The sequence below is a fragment of the Delphinapterus leucas genome, chromosome X (genome assembly GCF_059928025.1).
Source record: "Delphinapterus leucas isolate spDelLeu-1000000601 "Yukka" chromosome X, BTC_Dleu_Yukka2, whole genome shotgun sequence".
Lineage (NCBI taxonomy): Eukaryota > Metazoa > Chordata > Mammalia > Artiodactyla > Monodontidae > Delphinapterus > Delphinapterus leucas.
This window is the reverse complement of record NC_143150.1, coordinates 122,413,240-122,432,125: the sequence shown is the minus strand read 5'-3', so window position 1 is coordinate 122,432,125 and position 18,886 is coordinate 122,413,240. Positions and strand designations below refer to the sequence as shown.

Genomic DNA, 18,886 nt, shown 5'->3' with positions numbered 1-18,886 from the left:
TCGGGAAGTTTTCAACTATAATCTCTTCCAATACTTTCTCAGTCCCTTTCTTTTTCTCTTCTTCTTCCGGGACCCCTATAATTCGAATGTTGTTGCATTTAATGTTGTCCCAGGGGTGTCTCAGATTGTCCTCAATTCTTTTCATTCTTTTTGCTTCATTCTGCTCTGCGATAGTTATTTCCACTATTTTATCTTCTGGGTCATTTATCCATTCTTCTGCCTCAGTTATTCTGGTACTGTTTCCTTCTGGAAAAATTTTCATTCCATTTATTGTGTTGTTCATCATTGTTTGCTTTTTCGTTCTTCTGGGTCCTTGTTAAACGTTTCTTGTATCTTCTCCATGCTAGTTCCAAGATTTGGGATCATCTTTACTATCATTACTCTGAATTCTTTTTCAGGTAGACTGCCTATTTCCTCTTCATTTGTTTGGTATGGTGGGTTTTTACCTTGCTCCTTCATCTGCTGTGTGTTTCTCTGTCTTCCCATTTTGCTTAACTTACTGTGTTTGGGGCCTCCTTTTTGCCGGCTGCTGTTTCGTAGTGTCCCGTTGTTTTTGGTGTCTGCCTCCAGTGGCAAAGTTTGGTTCAGTGGGTTGTGTAAGCTTCCTGGTGGAGGGTACTGGTGCCTGTGTTCTGGTGGGTTGGGCTGGATCTTGTCTTTCTGGTGGGCAGGTCCACATCCGGTTGTGTGTTTTGGGGTGCCTGTGACCTTATTATGATTTTAGGCAGCCTCTCTGATAATGAGTGGGGCTGTGTTCCTGACTTGCTAGTTGTTTGCCATAGGGTGTCCACCACAGGTGCTTGTTGGTCTTTGAGGGGAGCTGGGTTTTAGCATTGAGATGGAGATCGCTGGGAGAGCTTTCGCCTTTCGATATTTCATGGCACCGGAGGTCTCTGGTACACCAATGTCCTGAACTTGGCTCTCCCACCTCAGAGGCACAGGCCTGACACCCAGCTGGAGCACCAAGACCCTTCAGCCACACGGCTGGAGGTGAGAGCAAGAGGTAACTTTCGTACACCTGAAAGACCACCAATGGGATTCACTGACCATTTTGCTCTCCAGATGTGAAGAAAACAAAATTCAGTCTTTGGCTAGTCAGCCACTTTGGTAGCCAGCCTCCAAGATGGCCCTAAATCATCCCCTAAGTATCTCCCAATCTTCATGCACCTGCGTGGCCCCTCACACTTGGAAAGTGTTGAGTGTTTAACTATTAAGACGTTGCAGAAATGACAAAGTGCAGCTTCCAAAGGTGGGTCATAAAAGACATTGCAGCTTCTGATTTGTTTTCTGCTAGATCGCTCATCCTGGTGTAAGCCAGCTGCCACGTCATGAGGACACTCAAGCAGCCCTAAGGAGAAATCCATGTGGCAAGAAACTGAGGTCTCCAACTGCAGCCACGTTAGTAAGTCATCTCATAAGTCAAAAGATTTAATTTTATTTATTTTTCATTGCGTTGGGTCTTCGTTGCTGCACAGAGCTTTCTCTAGTTGTGTCGAGCGGGGGCTATTCATCATTGCAGTACATGGGCTTCTCCTTGCGGTGCTTTCTCTTCTTGTGGAGTATGGGCTCTAGGTGCATGGGCTTCAGTAGTTGTGTCATGCAGGCTCAATAGTTGTGGCTTGCGGGCTCTAGAGCACAGGGTCAGTAGTTGTGGCACACGGGCTTAGTTGCTCTGCAGCATGTGGGATCTTCCCAGACCAGGGTTTGAACCCCCTGTCTCCTGCATTGGCAGGCAAATTCTTATCCACTGTGCCACCAAGGAAGTCCAGTGTGCTCCTTTTTAAACCTAGTCTGTTTTCTTTATTTTCTATCTTAACTATTCTGTATTAAATTAAGAAAATAATACTCCTTTCTACCCCTCCTCTTTGAGTATTATATATGAAGAAATAGGTCTTATTTATTAATCTCAAATTTTCAGCTTACTTTTAAGAAGTAATCACAATGTCAAGTGTTTAATATCTTTCACTTCCACCTTGAAAAGCATGGATATTAAAGTGCTAATATAATTACCTTCCCTAGTCTATATTTTTTACTTTTCGTTATGTATAAAAACAACTAAAAACATGCACGGTTTGTAAGAAAATGACAAATTTCAGAAAATTCAGAATCTGAATACACTCTATACCTAGCTTCTAGAGAAAGACACAGAAAATTTCCAGACACTCAGAGGCCCCCTGGTCCCATTCTAGTGGCTCCCCTTAAGGTTTACAATTGTTCTGGTATGTAACAAAAATATCACTTTACCTGTATTTTGCATTTTATATAAATGTTATGACACAGTATAAACACTTTTGGACAGGGCTTTTTATTCCTTATGTTGTTTGTGAACCTCCCTATATGGTTGCCTGTTGTGATCATGTATTGACACTGTTGCATAGGATTCCATAGTGTAAACATTTAACTACTAAGTAATTTATTCCAATGTGTATTAAAATATGAGTGATTTTTAGTTTGTGACTGTTGAGAATAGCACTGGTATATAAATTCTAGAACTTGAGCTTTGGTGGTATGTGTATAAATTATTGTTCAGTATACAGGTAGTAGTAAAATTTTCGACTCATAGCTTTCATGTGTTTATCTATTTTTTTTGTTGTTGTTGTTGCGGTATGTGGGCCTCTCACTGTTGTGACCTCTCCCATTGTGGAGCACAGGCTCCGGACGCGCAGGCTCAGAGGCCATGGCTCACGGGCCTAGCCGCTCCGTGGCATGTGGGATCTTCCCAGACCGGGGCACGAACCCATGTTCCCTGCATTGGCAGGCGGACTCTCAACCAGTGCGCCACCAGGGAAGCCCTCATGTGTTCATCTTTTTAGATACTTCTAAATATTTTCAAAACATTTGTATGAATTTTCATGCTCAGCAGCAGTGAATGAGATTCAAGAATTACACACATTCTTGTCAAACTTGATAATACCTGTCGTTTTCATTTGAACTTTCTGGTTCGTGAGTGATAATTTCAAGGATTGCTTTTGTTTCATTTAATTGACTGCTAAGAAGCCAAGCATCTTTTGATATGTTTACTTAACATTCTCTTCTCTCTTTTTTGAAATATCTTTTGGTATATTTTCCCCATTTTTGCTCTTACATTATCTTCTTATTGAAGACTTTTTTTTTAAACATCTTAAGACTTCTTATTTAGGAGTTTTTTTATATACGCTTGATATGAGTTCTTCTCTCTGTCACTCCTTCTCTTTCTTTAGATGATTGTCAGTTTTTAATGTTAATAACATCTAATTTGTTATTTTCCTCTTTATTTACTTATTTAGTCATATTTCTATTTATTTATGTAGTCTTCTTATCTGTAGCAGAGCACATTATTTATTCTAAACCAGAAAGATGTTTTGGTTTCTTCAATAAATGTAATTATTAAGCTTTAAATTTAAGTTAACTCTATAAACTAAATATGTTGTATCATAGTGAAAATTAATTTTTTCTAGGACAGCTGGAAGCTTACATTTATTCAGAAAATGTTGTATTCAACTTTCATTTGCTCCTACCTCTCATTGATTCACAGAGGTAAACATCACTTCATCCATCGATCTGACTTTTCTCTCATGTCTCATGGTCATTCCCACCAATTCTTCTTGCCTCCTGAAATCTTTAGCAATCCCATTATTCCACAAAAGCAAAAACCTTCCTTGGGCCTTTTTCCTCAGAATGTTGATTATTCCCACATTTTAACTGGGAGATTGCAATAAGTTAGGAGAAAATGCCACAAGGGTCTCCCATTTTTTCACATCTTGTATCAGCCTCTGCTTGCACTCTGTGTTCAAAGATTTTTGTACAACACATTGATGGAAGATGCCAGTTGTTTCTCTCCTTGGGGCAAAAGACAGATTAATTACCTGACAAATAAAATAAAGACAGTGTCTTGCTCTGCTCAAATGTTGGACAGGATTGCTTGCATCCTACTTTAAAAGTTTCAGGTGACTGTAGCTTAAGATTCCTAAGCTTTAATCCATACTTGCACCATGCACAGCACCCAACAGGACTGCTTTACATAACCCCATGAGACATTTGTGTGCAAGTGGAACAGATAAAAATATGAAACTATTGCTGTCTTTTTGTGTCATAAAAATGATTTTTTGTCTCATTTAAAATATTTTTTTCTAAAATCCAAAAACCTGTCAGGCTAAAATATTGGAATTTCGAATATGGTAAAATCTAAGACCCTTCAAATCTCTTTCCAGTTTTGTTGATAATGGGATGCCGTCAGAGATATGACTTCATTAAACACAATAGGTAAGATTCCTTCATAGGCCTGATTGGGGTATACGAAAATAGTCCCTGGAAAAATCTGGACATTTTCTAGTTCTCAAGTATTGGTTAAGATGGTAGAAAGGACCCTTCATTGTCCTATATGTGAATGCAGGACAATTGAGAGAGGTGGGGATAAAACAAGCAGCCTAAATGTCCTTTATGTTTGCTGTACTACTAGTAGAAAGAGGAAGGCTCAACCTGTCACCATGGTTGATATAGGAAATGAGCTGCTGAAACTACACAGAAATGTACCTGCTTGTATTTTCTGTGCAGATACCTTCTCTTTTGGTGTGCCCTGATACCTCCCTCAATTTATGTACCAACTCCAGCAGCATTAAGCAGAAATCCAAAGAAATCTATTCTTTGGAATTATGAGGAAGGGAAGACTCGAAAATTTTATAGCATGCTCTATGCAAATATACAGGTCACCATCCTTATCTATGTCATTGCCATGCATGGAGGGTCAGTAGGTTCAGGGGACTCTGGAAGCACCAAGGTCTGTGGGGTTAATCACAGCTGCATTCATGGGCAGTAAAAGAGAAGGGCCTTATCTTGGTCAGTTTCTCAGTGCTAGTAGCTACAAAAAGAAGAGGACAGCAGACATCTTAGGGAGAAGAGCCAACATTAAATGAAATGTCCTCATTACTCTAGGCAACCTCTCATGATAGCCTCCCATAGCTCCTCGAATCCCTACATCCTTGCACAAGGGATAGTGTAATATTACTGGAGTGTGTGACTGCAGATTAGCATTATTTTTGCTGAAAAAAATGAAAGTAGGTTCAAGTGATAGGGTTTGAAAAGGGTTCACAGTGCCAGGGAAACTATTGTAAGAATGTGGACAGAACCGTTTGGATGGATTCATCATGTTTTTGTTTTTGGTTTTTTGCTGCTTCAGAATCTGTAGTAGAGATTGGTGTGTTCCATGATGCATTCCCGCTTCTTAGAAGTTTTAGATGGAGTACCCCATTAGGAAGAAGTGCACGTAAGGAAGATTAGTGAGTCAAACTCCTCTGCCCTCTGTCAGCAGTGGGTGCAAAACGATAGAGACCAAGTGCTGTCGACCTTTGATGTGCAAAGTTTTCACTATATGAATGATGTTTTTTTTGTTTGCAGGTCAGGAGCCTTGGTCTCAATATCCCTGTTTAAAAAGTGTTATCACATGTCTGCCAGAAAGAATTGCTGATGATACTGGAAAAAATTGAGAGTTATCCTTAACAGTTAAGGGTTTCTCAGCAACATGGATGGACTTAGAGATTGTTATACTGAGTGAAGCAAGTCAGACACAGAAAGACAGATATCATATGATATTGCTTACATGTGGAATCTAAAAAAAAATACGATAGGAAAGAACTTATTTACAAAACAGAAATAGAGTCATGGATATAGAAAATAAAATTATGGTGACCAGGGGATAAGTGGGGGAGGGATAAATTGGGAGATTGGGACTGACATATACGCATTACTATATATAAAATAGATAAGTATTGGTATGGACCTGCTGTATAGCACAGGGAACTCTAGTCAGTGCTCTGTACTGGCCTATATGGGAAAAGAATCTTAAAAAAAAACAAGGGTTTCAAGATTATATAATAAATATATATGTGCAAAACCTTTAACATGAAAGGAAAAATAAATTAACTGTGTGGTCCCTGTTATGCTATAAATATTTTGTGCCTCTAATTTTCAAATTTTGAAAACCAGCTCCCTTGTTGATGGTATTAGGAGGTGGGGCTTTTGGGAGGGGATTAGGTCATGAGGCCAGAGACCTCAAATATGGGATTAGTGACCTAATAAATGTAGCACACAAAAGATCTTATGCCCATTACATCATTTAATTGCAGAACCAGAAGACCCACATTATGAACCAGAAATTTGGCCCTCACCAGACACTAAGTCAGAGGGCAACTTGGTTTTTTTAAATTAATTAATTAATTGGCTGCCTTGGGTTTGGTTGCAGTGCACAGGCTACTCATTGGGTGGCTTCTCTTGTTGCCACACACACGCGCTGGTGTGCGGGCTTCAGTAGTTGTGGCACGTGGGCTCAGTAGTTGTGGCTTGCCAGCTCGAGAATGCTGGCTCAGTATTTGTGGTGCACGGGCGTAGTGGCTCTGCGGCCTGTGGGATCTTTTCGGACCAGGGCTCGAACCTGTTTCCCCTGGTTGGCTGGTGAATTCTTAACCACTGCGCCACCAGGGAAGCCCTAAATGTGTGACTCCATTTCTCTTCTTTAATTAGTTCATGTGTAGCCATTTGTAGATTCTACCTCTAAGTGATATATTATGATAAGTCTCTTTTTCTGTCTGACTTATGTCACTTAGAATGATTGTCCCTACGTCCACCCGAGTTGCTGCAACTGGCCTTATTTCATTGATTTTATGGCTGGTTAACATTCCACTGTACATAAGTACCACATCTTCTTTATCCGTTTTTCCTTCCAAGTACAATTAGGTTGTATCCAAGTCGAGGCTCTTGTAAACAGAGATGCACTAAAAGTTGGGTTCGCTGTGTCCTGTCGAATTTTGTTTTTCCCAAGACATACGCCCATGAGTGGAAGTGCCATATGCTCTGTAGCTCTGTTTTTTAGATTTTTTAGGAAACACAATACATTTCTCCAGAGTTGCCGTTGGAAATTTATGTTCCTAGCGTCAGCGAAACAGGGCTCCCTTTTCTCCACGCCCTGTCCTGCTTTTCTGGTTTTTACACTTTGTGATGATGGCCAATCTGACTGATACGAAGTGTTGATTTTCATTGCCCTCCTGTTTGGTTGGTAGAAAAGGGCGTATGCATTTTTCCTGAATATATTCAGAAAAAACGCATACACCCTTTTTGGCCAAATGGATCATTGGCGTAGTTCAGCCGCTTTTCATGTGCTTTAACTGCGAGTCCAGTCTACCTCTTGAAATCCCGTTCCTGCTATTCTGCCTTGCTTTCAAGTCCTTTTTCGTGACTTACCTCAAGGCATTTTTCCACGTTAGGTATCTTTTACAATGCTGCAGGATTGTGAATTGCAGTGCCCCTGAGCTCCATTTTTCAACTTGTTTCTTTGGGAACTGGCCACCAAACAGCAGGATTGCTTCAAGCCCTATTCTGGTTCCGAGGGCAAGCTGAGCCTTTGGTCAATTCCTCTTCCTTGCTGGAAATTAGAGTGGCATATGCCTGTCCAAACACCTAGGCGTTGTCTCTCATTGTTCCCCCCATTCCAGTTCATCCTCCGGACAAATTGCAAAGTGTGTGAAAGAGGGTGTTGAAGGTGCTGACTTCCCCAAGTGGGGCGATTGCCAGGAAAGAGGCTGGAGGTGGGAACCTGACCGCTAGGAGATGAGGAGATGAGGTGGTTTTCTCAAACTCTTCCCGATCCGATGGTGTACCATCCTCTGGGTGTCCCATGCATGTTTTAGCTGTACGAAGGGTGGCCTGCATCTGGAGATTTGGGACCCATGGAATCAGGACCAGGCAGTATTACTCTAAAGGAGCTGTATTTGCTGACTCATGCTCACCAAGCCTCTCAGCCCCACGAATGTCCAGCCTTGGGTCCCATCCAGCTGTGTGTTTAGATATGCTCAATTCAGCTTGCATCCCAGCCCATGAACGAATTCTGTAGGAATTTATCTCTTACTCAGTGTCTTTTTTTAAATTTATTTTTATAAGGGGGTGTAGCTGATTTTCAGTGCTGTTTCTTGCTGCTGTACATCCACTTGATTGACTTACCGAGAGACATCGATAAATTCTTTTTCAGATTCTTACCAGTCGTATATAATCTTTTTCAGTGTGTAGATTGTGCTAAGTCCAGTCCTTTGAGCTTTAGAATAAGTCTTGTTGATTCCCTATTTGGTCTATGGAACGGTATATGCTCATTTCAAACTCCTGGTTTATGCCTCACTTCAACTGACATTTGCACTCTAGCAATCATAAGTGTGTTTTCTAAATGTGTGATTCTGTGTCTCTTTTGTCATTTAGTTCATGTGTAGCAATGTTGATATTCCACCTATAACTGATATCTTATGATAAGTCTCTTTTTCTGTCTGACTTATGTCACTGAGAATGATCGTACCTAAGTACAGCTGAGTTGCTGCAACTGGCCTTATTTCATTGATTTCATGGCTGAGTTATATTCCATTGTACATAAGTATCACATCTTCTTTATCCATGTTTTCCTTCCAAGGAGATTTCGGTTGTATCCAAGTCGAGGCTCTTGTAAACAGACCAGCACTAAACGTTGTGGTGCCTGTGTCCTGTCGAGTGTTGCTTTTCCCAAGATATACGCCCATGAGTGGAAGTGCCGTATGCTCTATAGCTTTGTTTCTGAGATTTTTTTGGAAACACAATACACTTCTCTACAGTGCCATTGGCAATTTACCATCCCACAATCACCGTGAAAAGGCTCCCTTTTCTCCATGCCCTATGCTGCATTTCTGGTTTTTACACTTTGTGAGGATGGCCTTCGGAGTGATGTGATATCTCTTAGTAGTGTTGATTTGCACTGCACGCCTCTTTGGTTGTTGAAAAGGTGCATATGCGTTTTTCCTGAATATGTTCAGGAAAAATGCATATGCCCTTTTTGGCCAATGGCATCGTTGAAGAAGTTCTATCCCTTTCCATTTGCTTTCATGGCGAGTGCAATCTACCACTTGAAAACCCCTTCCTGCAATTCTGCCTTGTTTTCTTGTCCTTTTTCATGACTTACCTCAAGGCATTTTTCCAGGATTGCTTCCAGCCCTATTCTGGTTTCAGTGGCAAGCTGAGCCTTTGGTCAATTCCTCTTCCTGATTGGAAATTAGAGTGGCATGTCCCTGTTCAGACACCTCGGGCTTGTCTCTCATGGTTCCCCCTCTTCCCCTTCATCCTCCAGACAAATTCCAAACTGTGCGAAACAGGATGTTGAAGGTGCTGACTTCCCCTGGTGAGTAGATTGTTAGAAAAGAGGCTGGAGTTGGGACCCGAGCACCAGGAGATGAGGAGATGAGGTGCCTTCTCCAAACTCTTCCCGATCAGACAGTGTACCATCCTCTGTGTGTCCCATGCATATTTTAGCTCTAGGAAGGTTCCCCTGCACCTGGAGATTTGGGACCCTTGGAATGGGGCCAGGCAGTATTATTCTAAAGGTGCTGCATTTGCTGGCCCATCATCACCAATTTTCTCACTCCACGAGTGTCCATCCTTAAGTCCCATCTCTCTGTGGGTCTAGATGTAGTCAATCCAGGTTGCATCAGAGACCCTGAAGGAATTCTGTAGGAATTTCTCTCTCTCACTGTCTTTTTAAAATTTTTTTTGTAATTTATTTTTATAATGGGGTACAGGTGGTTTTCAGTGTTGTGTTTCTTGTTGCTGTACATCTTCTTGATTCACTTACTGCGAGACGTCAATAAAGTCTTTTTTAGATCCTTACCAGGCGTATATATTCTTTTCCAGTGACTAGAGTGTTGTGAGTCCAGTTCTTTTAGCTATAGAGTAGGTCTTGTTGATTAGCTATTTGGTTTGGAACCATATCTGTGCTAATTTCAACCTCATGGTTTATGCCTCACCCCACCCCACCTTTCACCTTTGGCAGCCGTAAGTGTGGTTTCTAAATGTGTGACTCTGTTTCTGTTTTGTAATTTAGTTCATGTGTAGCCATTTTTAGATACCATCTATAAGTGATATCTCATGATAAGTCTCTTTTTCTGTCTGACTTATGTCACTTAGAATGATCTTACCTAAGTCCACACGAGTTGCTCCAACTGGCCATATTTCATTGATTACCTGGCTGAGGTATATTCCATTGTCTGTAAGTACCACTTCTTTATCCATTTTTCTTCCCCAAGGACATTTATGTTGTATCCAGTTCGAGGCTCTTGTAAACAGAGCAGCAATAAACGTTGGGATGCTTGTGTCCTGTAGATTTTTGGTTTTCACAGGATTTACCCCCATGAGTGCAAGTGTCGTATGCTCTGTATCTCTGTTTTTTAAATTTTGTGGGAAACACAATACACTTCTGCAGCCTGGCCGTTGGCAATTTACATTCCCACCATCAGTGTAGCAGGGTTCCATTTTCTCCAAACCTTGTCCTGCATTTCTGGTTTTTACATTTTGTGAGGCTAGCCCTTCTGACTGATTCGAATTGGTAGTGTTGATTTGCATTGCCAGCCCTTTTTGGCCAACTGCGTTATTGGTGAAGTTCAGCCGCTTTTTCATGTGCTTTAATGGCTAGTTCAATCTACCTCTTGAAATTCCTTTCCTGCAATTCTGCCTTTCGTTAAAATCCTATACCATGACTTACCTGAAGACATTTTTTGATGATAGGTATCATTTTTTTTTTGATAGGTATCATTTTAAACCCTGCAGGTTTGTGAATTACAGTGCTTCTGACCTCCATTTTTCAACTTGTTTCTTTGAGATATAGCAACAAAACAGCAGGATTGCTTCAAGCCCTATTCTGGTTCTGGGGCAAGGTGAACCTTTGGTTAATTCCTCTTACTAAATGGAAATTAAAGTGGCATTTTCCTGCCCAAACACCTAGGGCTTGTCTCTCATGGTCCTCCCCCTTCCCCTTCATCCTCTGGACAAATTCCAAACTGTGTGAAACTGGATGTTGAAGGTGCTGACTTCGTTAAGTGGGGAGATTGTTCGGAACGAGGCTGGTGGGGGGAACCCGAGCACCTGGAGACGAGGAGATGAGGTGCCTTTTCCAAACTCTTCCCGATCATACGGTGTACCATCCTCTGGGTGTGACAGGCATGTTTCAGCAGTAGGAAGGGTCCCCTGCAAGTAAGGGGAACACCAGGGGTCTTTCCAAATCCGTGTCTCCCAGAACCCCAAAACTGGGGAAGTTTTAAGCTATGGGTACATGCATGTATGTTCATGAAGGGCCTTGGGCAGTAGGCAGAGTCCAAGCTTTAGATGATTGAGGGTCAGAAGTGGTCACCATTGGCCTCCCTTAAATTACATTTTATCTGGCCTTGGTTCTTTCCCTTTATAGGTTATTACAAAATATTGAGTGTAGTTCCCTGTGCTATACAGTAGGCCCTTGTTGATTATCCATTTTATACATAGCATTGTGTATGCGTTAATCCCAAAATCTTAAATTATCCCTCCCCGCCCCTTTCCCCTTTGGTAACAATAAGTTAAAAGATTTTATGTTTCTCAGAAATGGGGGAGCTAAAAGAATGGTATCATTTTCAATGGAAAAGCATTCAAAAGAAGATTGAAGCTTCAGCCAAGATCATTAGATGTACATCCTTGGAAAACAATCACTTAATTTCTCTAAACTTGACCTGACAAATAAGACAATAACCCTCCACTGACCTTGCTTATAATAAAGTGATGGAAATAACAAATGGAATTGTTCGAAACATCTTATTTTACATGAGCCTTATACACTGCTCTGCATTCCTTACAGTTTGGTTCACACATCTGTTCACTGAAGTTACACAAATGTTCTCAATTTCTGTTACTGATCCTCCAGAGTGGGCCCCAACAAGGGTCCCCCTGCCCAGTGTCATTGGAGTCAACAGATTGAGACTGAGTTTGGTTCAAGCAAAGGAAACTTTATATTTTCATCAGAGAATGCAAGGTGAGAGCGTGCGCGCCCCCGCAGGCTGTGGGCTGGGCTGCTGTGTAGGGATCCCAGCAGCATCAGCCGGGAGGGAGGGGCGGAGCTCTCGAGGGCCGGGTTGGCTGGAGCTCAGGCTCTATGTCGCGGAGTCTGCATGAGGCCCCGGGAGCTGAATTGTCGACCCAGCCATTCTGCATTAGGAAATCGGGTCTGAAGTGCCAGGTGTGGGACCTCTGCATGCGGAACCCTAGGAGCACCTGAAATTAGACAAAGCACAAAGGAAAAAACGGTTAGACTTTATTGCCCAGATTCTATTTTTATATCCCAGGAATTTTTCAAGGGCTTTGCCGGTGACAAACCCCTCCTCTGCCTTTTGTCTCATTGCTCATTCTTGGGGCGCTGAGGGTGTAGACCCCTCTTCTGTAACTTCTTCGTGCTGAATTGGGAGTCCTCATACCCGGGGTGGGGGAGGGGAAGAACTTCTCCCCAGCAGCCTCCAGGTGAGGTTGATTTTCCCCAGGCCTCCTGCTTCACTGCTCGTCCGCCTGAGCACCAGCATTGGAAGTGTTATAGATTCTAATGACCTTTAAGGGTCCAGGAAAGAGATGCGCAGAGACGTTGGGGGGTCCGGTTTTACCCCGCTCCACATTTATTCGGCCACCTTAGGCTGACGGTTTCTGCCAGCCTAGATGCTCTGACCAGTAGTCTGCACTTTCTTCAGTTAGGCCCCTGAATTAACGTACAAACAGCACCAGGCGTCAGAGCCCTGCCCGCTCAACTCCCAGACAGTCCAGGGCCGGTGGTAATCCAGGACCATGACGGCCACTGAGTCAACGGCCTTTTGAAGTAGCCAGGAGTCCAGCCAGTCTCATTGGCTGCCATCACTGCGGTGTCTGTAGGCTTTTCTATGGTGACAGCGTGATATACGGTTCCCCCGCCAAGCTTATTAGCTCCCCTCTGGGTGCAATAAGTCCTGCAAGCAGTAGTCTGCTCTTTTGGGGCACACTCTTGTTGTTTTCTGAGAGAAACTCCAGGTCAAGTGATGGTAACACGAGTCGTCATGGGGGCCCGTTGCCCCCGGTTGTCTCTCTGGAGGTTGGAGCTGGAGGGCCTCCTCACTCGAGGTCAGTGTGCCCACAGAGTGACCCCTGCAACTTCAGGGCATGGTGGGTGGTTAGGATCACCACGTGGGGTCCTTCTCCCTTAGGAGGGAGCTGGCCTTGTGGGCTGCTGATTTCCAGGTTTTTAGATACTCCCAGTATCCTTGCCGGATGGGGCAGCTGGCCAAGCCCTTGGTGACAGTAGCTTCTCCTACCTGGATGGCATACTTGAGTTGTTCCAGTTCAAGTGGTCCCAGTTTTTGCGCTAATACTCCAAGGGCGGTTCACCTTCTACCAGGAATGTAAAGGTCAAAGGGTTTAGCTAAATTAGGGAGGTCCAGGGCAAGGATCTGAATTAACTGCTCTTTCCATTCTTGAAAGACCACTTCTGGATTCTATTCGAAAGGATCATCATCTTTTCCTTTCAATGTTTCATATAGAGGCCCAGCTATTAGACTGTAGTTCTGGATCCAGATGTGGCAAACCCTGACCTCCCCAGGAACCCCTAAGCTATCTTCTAGTTTTAGAAGGGGTAAGTCTGCAAATGGCTTCTTCCCTTTCCTGGGATGGGCTTCTCCAGCCTTCTGTGAGAATGAAGCCCAGGCAGGTCACCTTAGTCTGTGATATTTGAGCCTTTTCTTGGACACCTTCTATCCTTTATTGGCTAGGTGGTTCAGAGGCCTCCTTAGTAGGGCTGGCGATCAGAATGTTGTCTGCATATTGAAGGAGGGTTCCCTTCTCCAGAGGTAGATCTTTTAGGTTTTAGTAAGTTTCCCCAAAGGTGGTGTGGGAATTTTTGAGTCCTTGGGGCAGGACGGCCCCAGCAGTATTGTCTTCGCTGTATGTTGAGTCCTGCCAATCACAAGCCAAAATTTCTTGTGACTCTGGGACTAATGGAATACAGAAGAAGGCATCATCTAACTGTAATACAGAATACCATGTCCTGGTGGATGGTAGAATTACCATCAGGGTGTAGGAATTAGGAACTACTGGATGTATATCCTCGGTGGCTTCACTGACGGCCCTGACGTCTTTTACCAGGTACCCAGTAGCCCACGGGTCTCTCATGGTCAGGCCCCTCCCAGGATTTGGAGCTCACCCGGCAGGTACCCAGCAGCCCACAGGGCTCTCATGGTCAGGCCCCTACCAGGATATGGAGCTCACCTGTGTAGGTACCCAGCAGCCCAAGGGGCTGTCGTGGTCAGGCCCCTCCCCAGGAATGGAGCTCACCTGGGCAGGCATCCAGCAAGCCTGGGCAAACAGGAACCGTGCACATAGCCCTCATTGAAGAGCACCCCCAGCTCACCTGTCGGTCAGAGCTGACACAGAGCACCTCAGAGCAGGACTTGAACTAACAAACAGCAGCTCCAACAGGTCTGTGACCCTGGGCATTACTCTGTGCGGCCTCCCTCCGCCTGGTCTTCCACTGCAGCCGGGGCACCAGGCCTCTGTCTCCACCCACCACCCCTCCTCTCCCTGACTCCTGGGTTCCCTTCATTAGGAGAGGGTGTTCTTGAAGTTGTCTCCCACTCATGGGCCAGATAAAATGATTAGAAAGCCAGAGCTACAACCCCTTGTCTATCCTGACTATCAGGACCCCACACCTGTTCCTTGGACCTGGCCGGTTCAGCAAGGTCCATTTTCTGCAACTGTGAGCCCTTGAGGGGCGAGGATTGGCTGACCTGGACAGCCTGACCCTGCCGGCCTGCCCTCCCCAGGTGTGCCTGAGTTGAGGTCAATATAAACACTCCTCCAGGCAGCAAGATCCCCTGCAGCTGTGCCTGACGCCAAAATCTCTGCCCAGGCTGGTGGGAGGGAGGGAGGCGCCACGGCTCTGTGGATGGCCCGGTGTGAGTGGGGCTCTGCTGGACTTTCTGCAGGAGTTGCCGGGCTGCCACCTGCTAAAGAAGAGGATGTGTCACCCATACCTGCCACTGGAATTTCTCCCTGGGCAGAGGTGAGGAAGGAAAAAAGCACTGGGGGCTGGAACGGGAAGGGTATCTCAGGCAGGGAAATGGAAAGCTTCCAGAAGTGCACCTGGGGCCAGGACCATCCTGGTTGGCCTGCAGGCACCAAGTCGGCCTGCGTGCTGTCGCTGGTGGGGCTCCACAGCCCTTCCTCTAGGCTTTCAAGTCCTTGCACACATTCAGGTGTTTTACCGGGGAAGGGTGGGGAAAGTTCAGCAGCAGCTAGCCTGGGGCTCAGCTCACGTTTACTCAGAGACGCCTCGGCACGGTCCCCCAGCTTTGCAATGAGGATGCTCCTTGCGGTGGGGGGGGGCTGCTGGCTGCATGGGAGATGATTCCCAACGTCTGACCAACTTCAGAATTGTTTACCACTGGAGCAAATGCCCTGATAAGGTTTTCCTCTGTATAACTGGTGGGTTCTGTTTTTTTTTTCTTTTTTGGTTCAAGGTGGATTTTATTCCTCTTTTTTGTACTTATAGATATAATCATGGAAATAATTCATTCATATAAATACATCGATGCGAAGGGAAGAACTTTTTTCTGTTTTATTTTTATTATTTTTAATTTCTGAATTTTATTTTTTATACCACAGGTTCTTATTGGTTATCTATTTTATACATATAAGTGTATACATGTCAATCCCAGTCTCGCAGTTCATCCCACCACCATCCCCCCATGGTTTTCCCCCCTTGGTGTCCATACGTTTGTTCTCTACATCTGTGTCTCTATTTCTGCCCTGCAGTCCGGCTCATCTGTACCACTTTTCTAGGTTCCACATATACGCATTAATATACAATATTTGTTTTTCTCTTTCTGACTTCACTCTGTATGACAGTCTCTAGATCCATCGACGTCTCTACAAATGACCCAATTTCATTCCTTTTTATGGTTCAGTATTATTCCGTTTTATATATGTACCACATCTTTATCCATTCGTCTGTGGGCATTTATGTTGCTTCCATTACCTGGCTATTGTAAATAGTGCTGCAATGAACATTGTGGTGAATGTGTCTTTTTGATTTATGGTTTTCTCTGGGTATATGCCCAGTAGTGGGATTGCTGGATCATATGATAATTCTATTTTTAGTTTTTAAGGAACCTCCATACTGTTCTCCATAGTGACTGTATCAATTTACATTCCCACCAATAGTGGAAGAGGGTTCCTTTTCTCCACACCCTCTCCAGCATTTGTTGTTTGTAGATTTTCTGATGATGCCCATTCTAACAGTTGTGAGGTGATACCTCATTGTAGTTTTGATTTGCATTTCTCTAATAATTAGTGATGTTGAGCAGCTTTTCATGTGCGTCTTGGCCATCTCTATGTCTTCTTGGAAGGAATGTCTATTTAGATCTTCTGCCCATTTTTGTATTGGGTTGTTTGTTTTTTTTAATATTGAGCTGCATGAGCTGTTTATATATATTGGAGATTAATCCTTTGTCCATTGATTCGTTTGCAAATATTTTCTCCCATTCTGAGGGTTGTCTTTTCATCTTGTTTGTAGTTTCCATTGCTTTGCAAAAGCTTTTACGTTTCATTAGGTCCCATTTGTTTAGTTTTCTTTTTTATGGCATTACTCTAGGAGGTGGATCAAAAAAGATCTTGCTGTGATTTATGTGAGAGTATTCTTCCTATGTTTTCCTCTAAGAGTTTTATACTGTCTGGTCTTACATTAAGGTCTCTAATCCATTTTGAATTTATTTTTCTGTATGGTGTTAGGGGGTGTTCTAATTTCATTCTTTTACATGTAGCTGTCCATTTTTCCCAGCACCACTGACTGAAGACACTGCCTTTTCTCCATTGTATAGTCTTGCCTACTTTGTCATAGATTAGTTGACCATAGGTGTGTAGGTTTATCTCTGGGCTTGCTTTCTTTTTTTTTTCCTTTTACACCTTTATTGGAGTATAATTGTTTTACAATGGAGTGTTAGTTTCTGCTGTATAACAAAGTGAATCAATTATACATATACATATATCACCATATCCCCTCCCTCTTGCATCTCCCTCCCACCCTCCATATCCCACCCCTTTAGGTGGTCACAAAGTACCAAGCTGATCTCCCTGTGCTATGTGGCTGCTTCCCAGTAGCTATCGATGTTACATTTGGTAATGTATATATGTCCATGGCACTCTCTCACTTCGTCCCAGCTTACCCTTCCCCCTCCCCGTGTCCTCAAGTCCTTTATCTACGTCTGTGTCCTTAATCCTGTCCTGCCCCTAGGTTCTTCATAAACTTTGTTTTCTTTAGATTCCATATATCTCTGTTAGCATACGGTATTTATTTTTCTTTCTGACTTACTTCACTGTGTAGGACATGCTCTAAGTCCATCCACCTCACTACAGATAACTCAGTTTTGTTTCTTTTTATGGCTGAGTAATATTCCATTGTATATATGTGCCAGATCTTCTTTATCCATTCATCTGTCAATGGACACTTAGGTTGCTTCCATGTCCTGGCTATCGTAAATAGAGCTGCAATGAACATTGTTGTAGATAACTGTTTTTGAATTATGGTTTTCTCAGGGAAAATGCCCAGTAGTTGGATTGCTGGGTCTATGGTACTTCTATTTTTAGTTTTTTAAGGAACCTCCATACTGTTATCCCTAGTGGCTATACCAATTTACATTCCCACCAACAGTGCAAGAGGGTTCCCTTTTCTCCAATAAATACCCCTCCAGCATTTATTGTTTGTAGATTTTTGATGATTGCCATTCTGACTGCTGTGAGGTGATAAAGCATTGTAGTTTTGATTTGCATTTCTCTAATGATGCTCAGCATCCTTTCATGTGTTTGTTGGCAATCTGTATATCTTCTTTGGAGAAATGTCTATTTAGTTCTCTGCCCATTTTTGGATTGGGTTGTTTGTTTTTGTGATACTGAGCTACATGAGCTGCTTGTAAATTTTGGAGGTTAATCCTTCGTCATTTGCTTCGTTTGAAAATATTTTCTCCCATTCTGAGGGTTGTCTTTTGGTCTTGTTTATGTTTTCCTTTGCTGTGCAAAAGCTTTTAAGTTTCATTCGGTCCCATTTGTTTAGTTTTGTTTTTATTTCCATTTCTCAAGGAGGTGGGTCAAAAAGGATCTTGCTGTGATTTATGTCATAGAGTGTTCTGCCTATGTTTTCCTCTAAGAGTTTTATAGTGTCTTGTCTTACATTTAGATCTCTAATCCATTTTGAGTTTATTTTTGTGTATGGTGTTATGGAGTGTTCTAATTTCATTCTTTTACGTGTAGCTGTCCAGTTTTCCCAGCACCACTTACTGAAGAGACTGTCTTTTCTCCATTGTATATCCTTGCCTCCTTTGTCATAGATGAGTTAGCCATAGGTACGTAGGTTTATCTCTGGCGTTCTATCTTGTTCCATTGATCTATATTTCTGTTTTTGTGCCAGTACCATATAATCTTGATTACTGTAGCTTTGTAGTATAGTCTGAAGTCAGGAAATCTGATTTCTCCAGCTCTTTTAATTCCCTCAAGACTGCTTTGGCTATTGGGGGTCTTTTGTGTCTCCATACAAATTTTAAGATTTTTTTGTTCTAGTTCTGTAGAAAATTCCACTGGTAATTTGATAGGGATTGCATTGAATCTGTAGATTGCTTTGGGTAGTATAGTCATTTTCACAATATTGATTCTTCTAATCCAAGAACATGGTTTATACCTCCATCTGTTTATATCATCTTTGATTTCTTTCAGCAGTGTCTTATAGTTTTCTGAGTACAGGTCTTTTACCTCCTTAGGTAGGTTCATTCCTATGTATTTTATTATTTTTGTTGCAATGGTGAATGGGATTGTTTCCTTAATTTCTCTTTCTGATCTTTCATTGTTAGTGTAGAGGAATGCAAGAGATTTCTGTGCATTAATTTTGTATCCTGCAACTTTACCAAATTCATTGATTAGCTCTAGTAGTTTTCTGGTGGCATTTTTAGGATTCACTATGTATAGTATCGTGTCATTTGCAAAGAGTGACAATTTTACTTGTTCTTTTCAAATTTGTATTTCTTTTTCTTCTCTGACTGCTGTGTCTAGGACT

General features: G+C 42.8%; 1 protein-coding gene across 1 annotated transcript in view; it reads left to right on the top strand.

Moving 5' to 3' along the window:
• The window catches only part of LOC149744404 (uncharacterized), a 109,920-nt gene that overhangs the window by 67,945 nt on the left and 23,089 nt on the right, over positions 1-18,886 (top strand). Inside the window, exon 4 of the mRNA XM_089904790.1 lies at positions 1,295-1,402. Within this exon, the coding sequence (XP_089760916.1) occupies positions 1,295-1,313 (19 nt within the window). The 3' untranslated portion in view covers positions 1,314-1,402. The remainder of the gene's footprint in view (positions 1-1,294; positions 1,403-18,886) is intronic.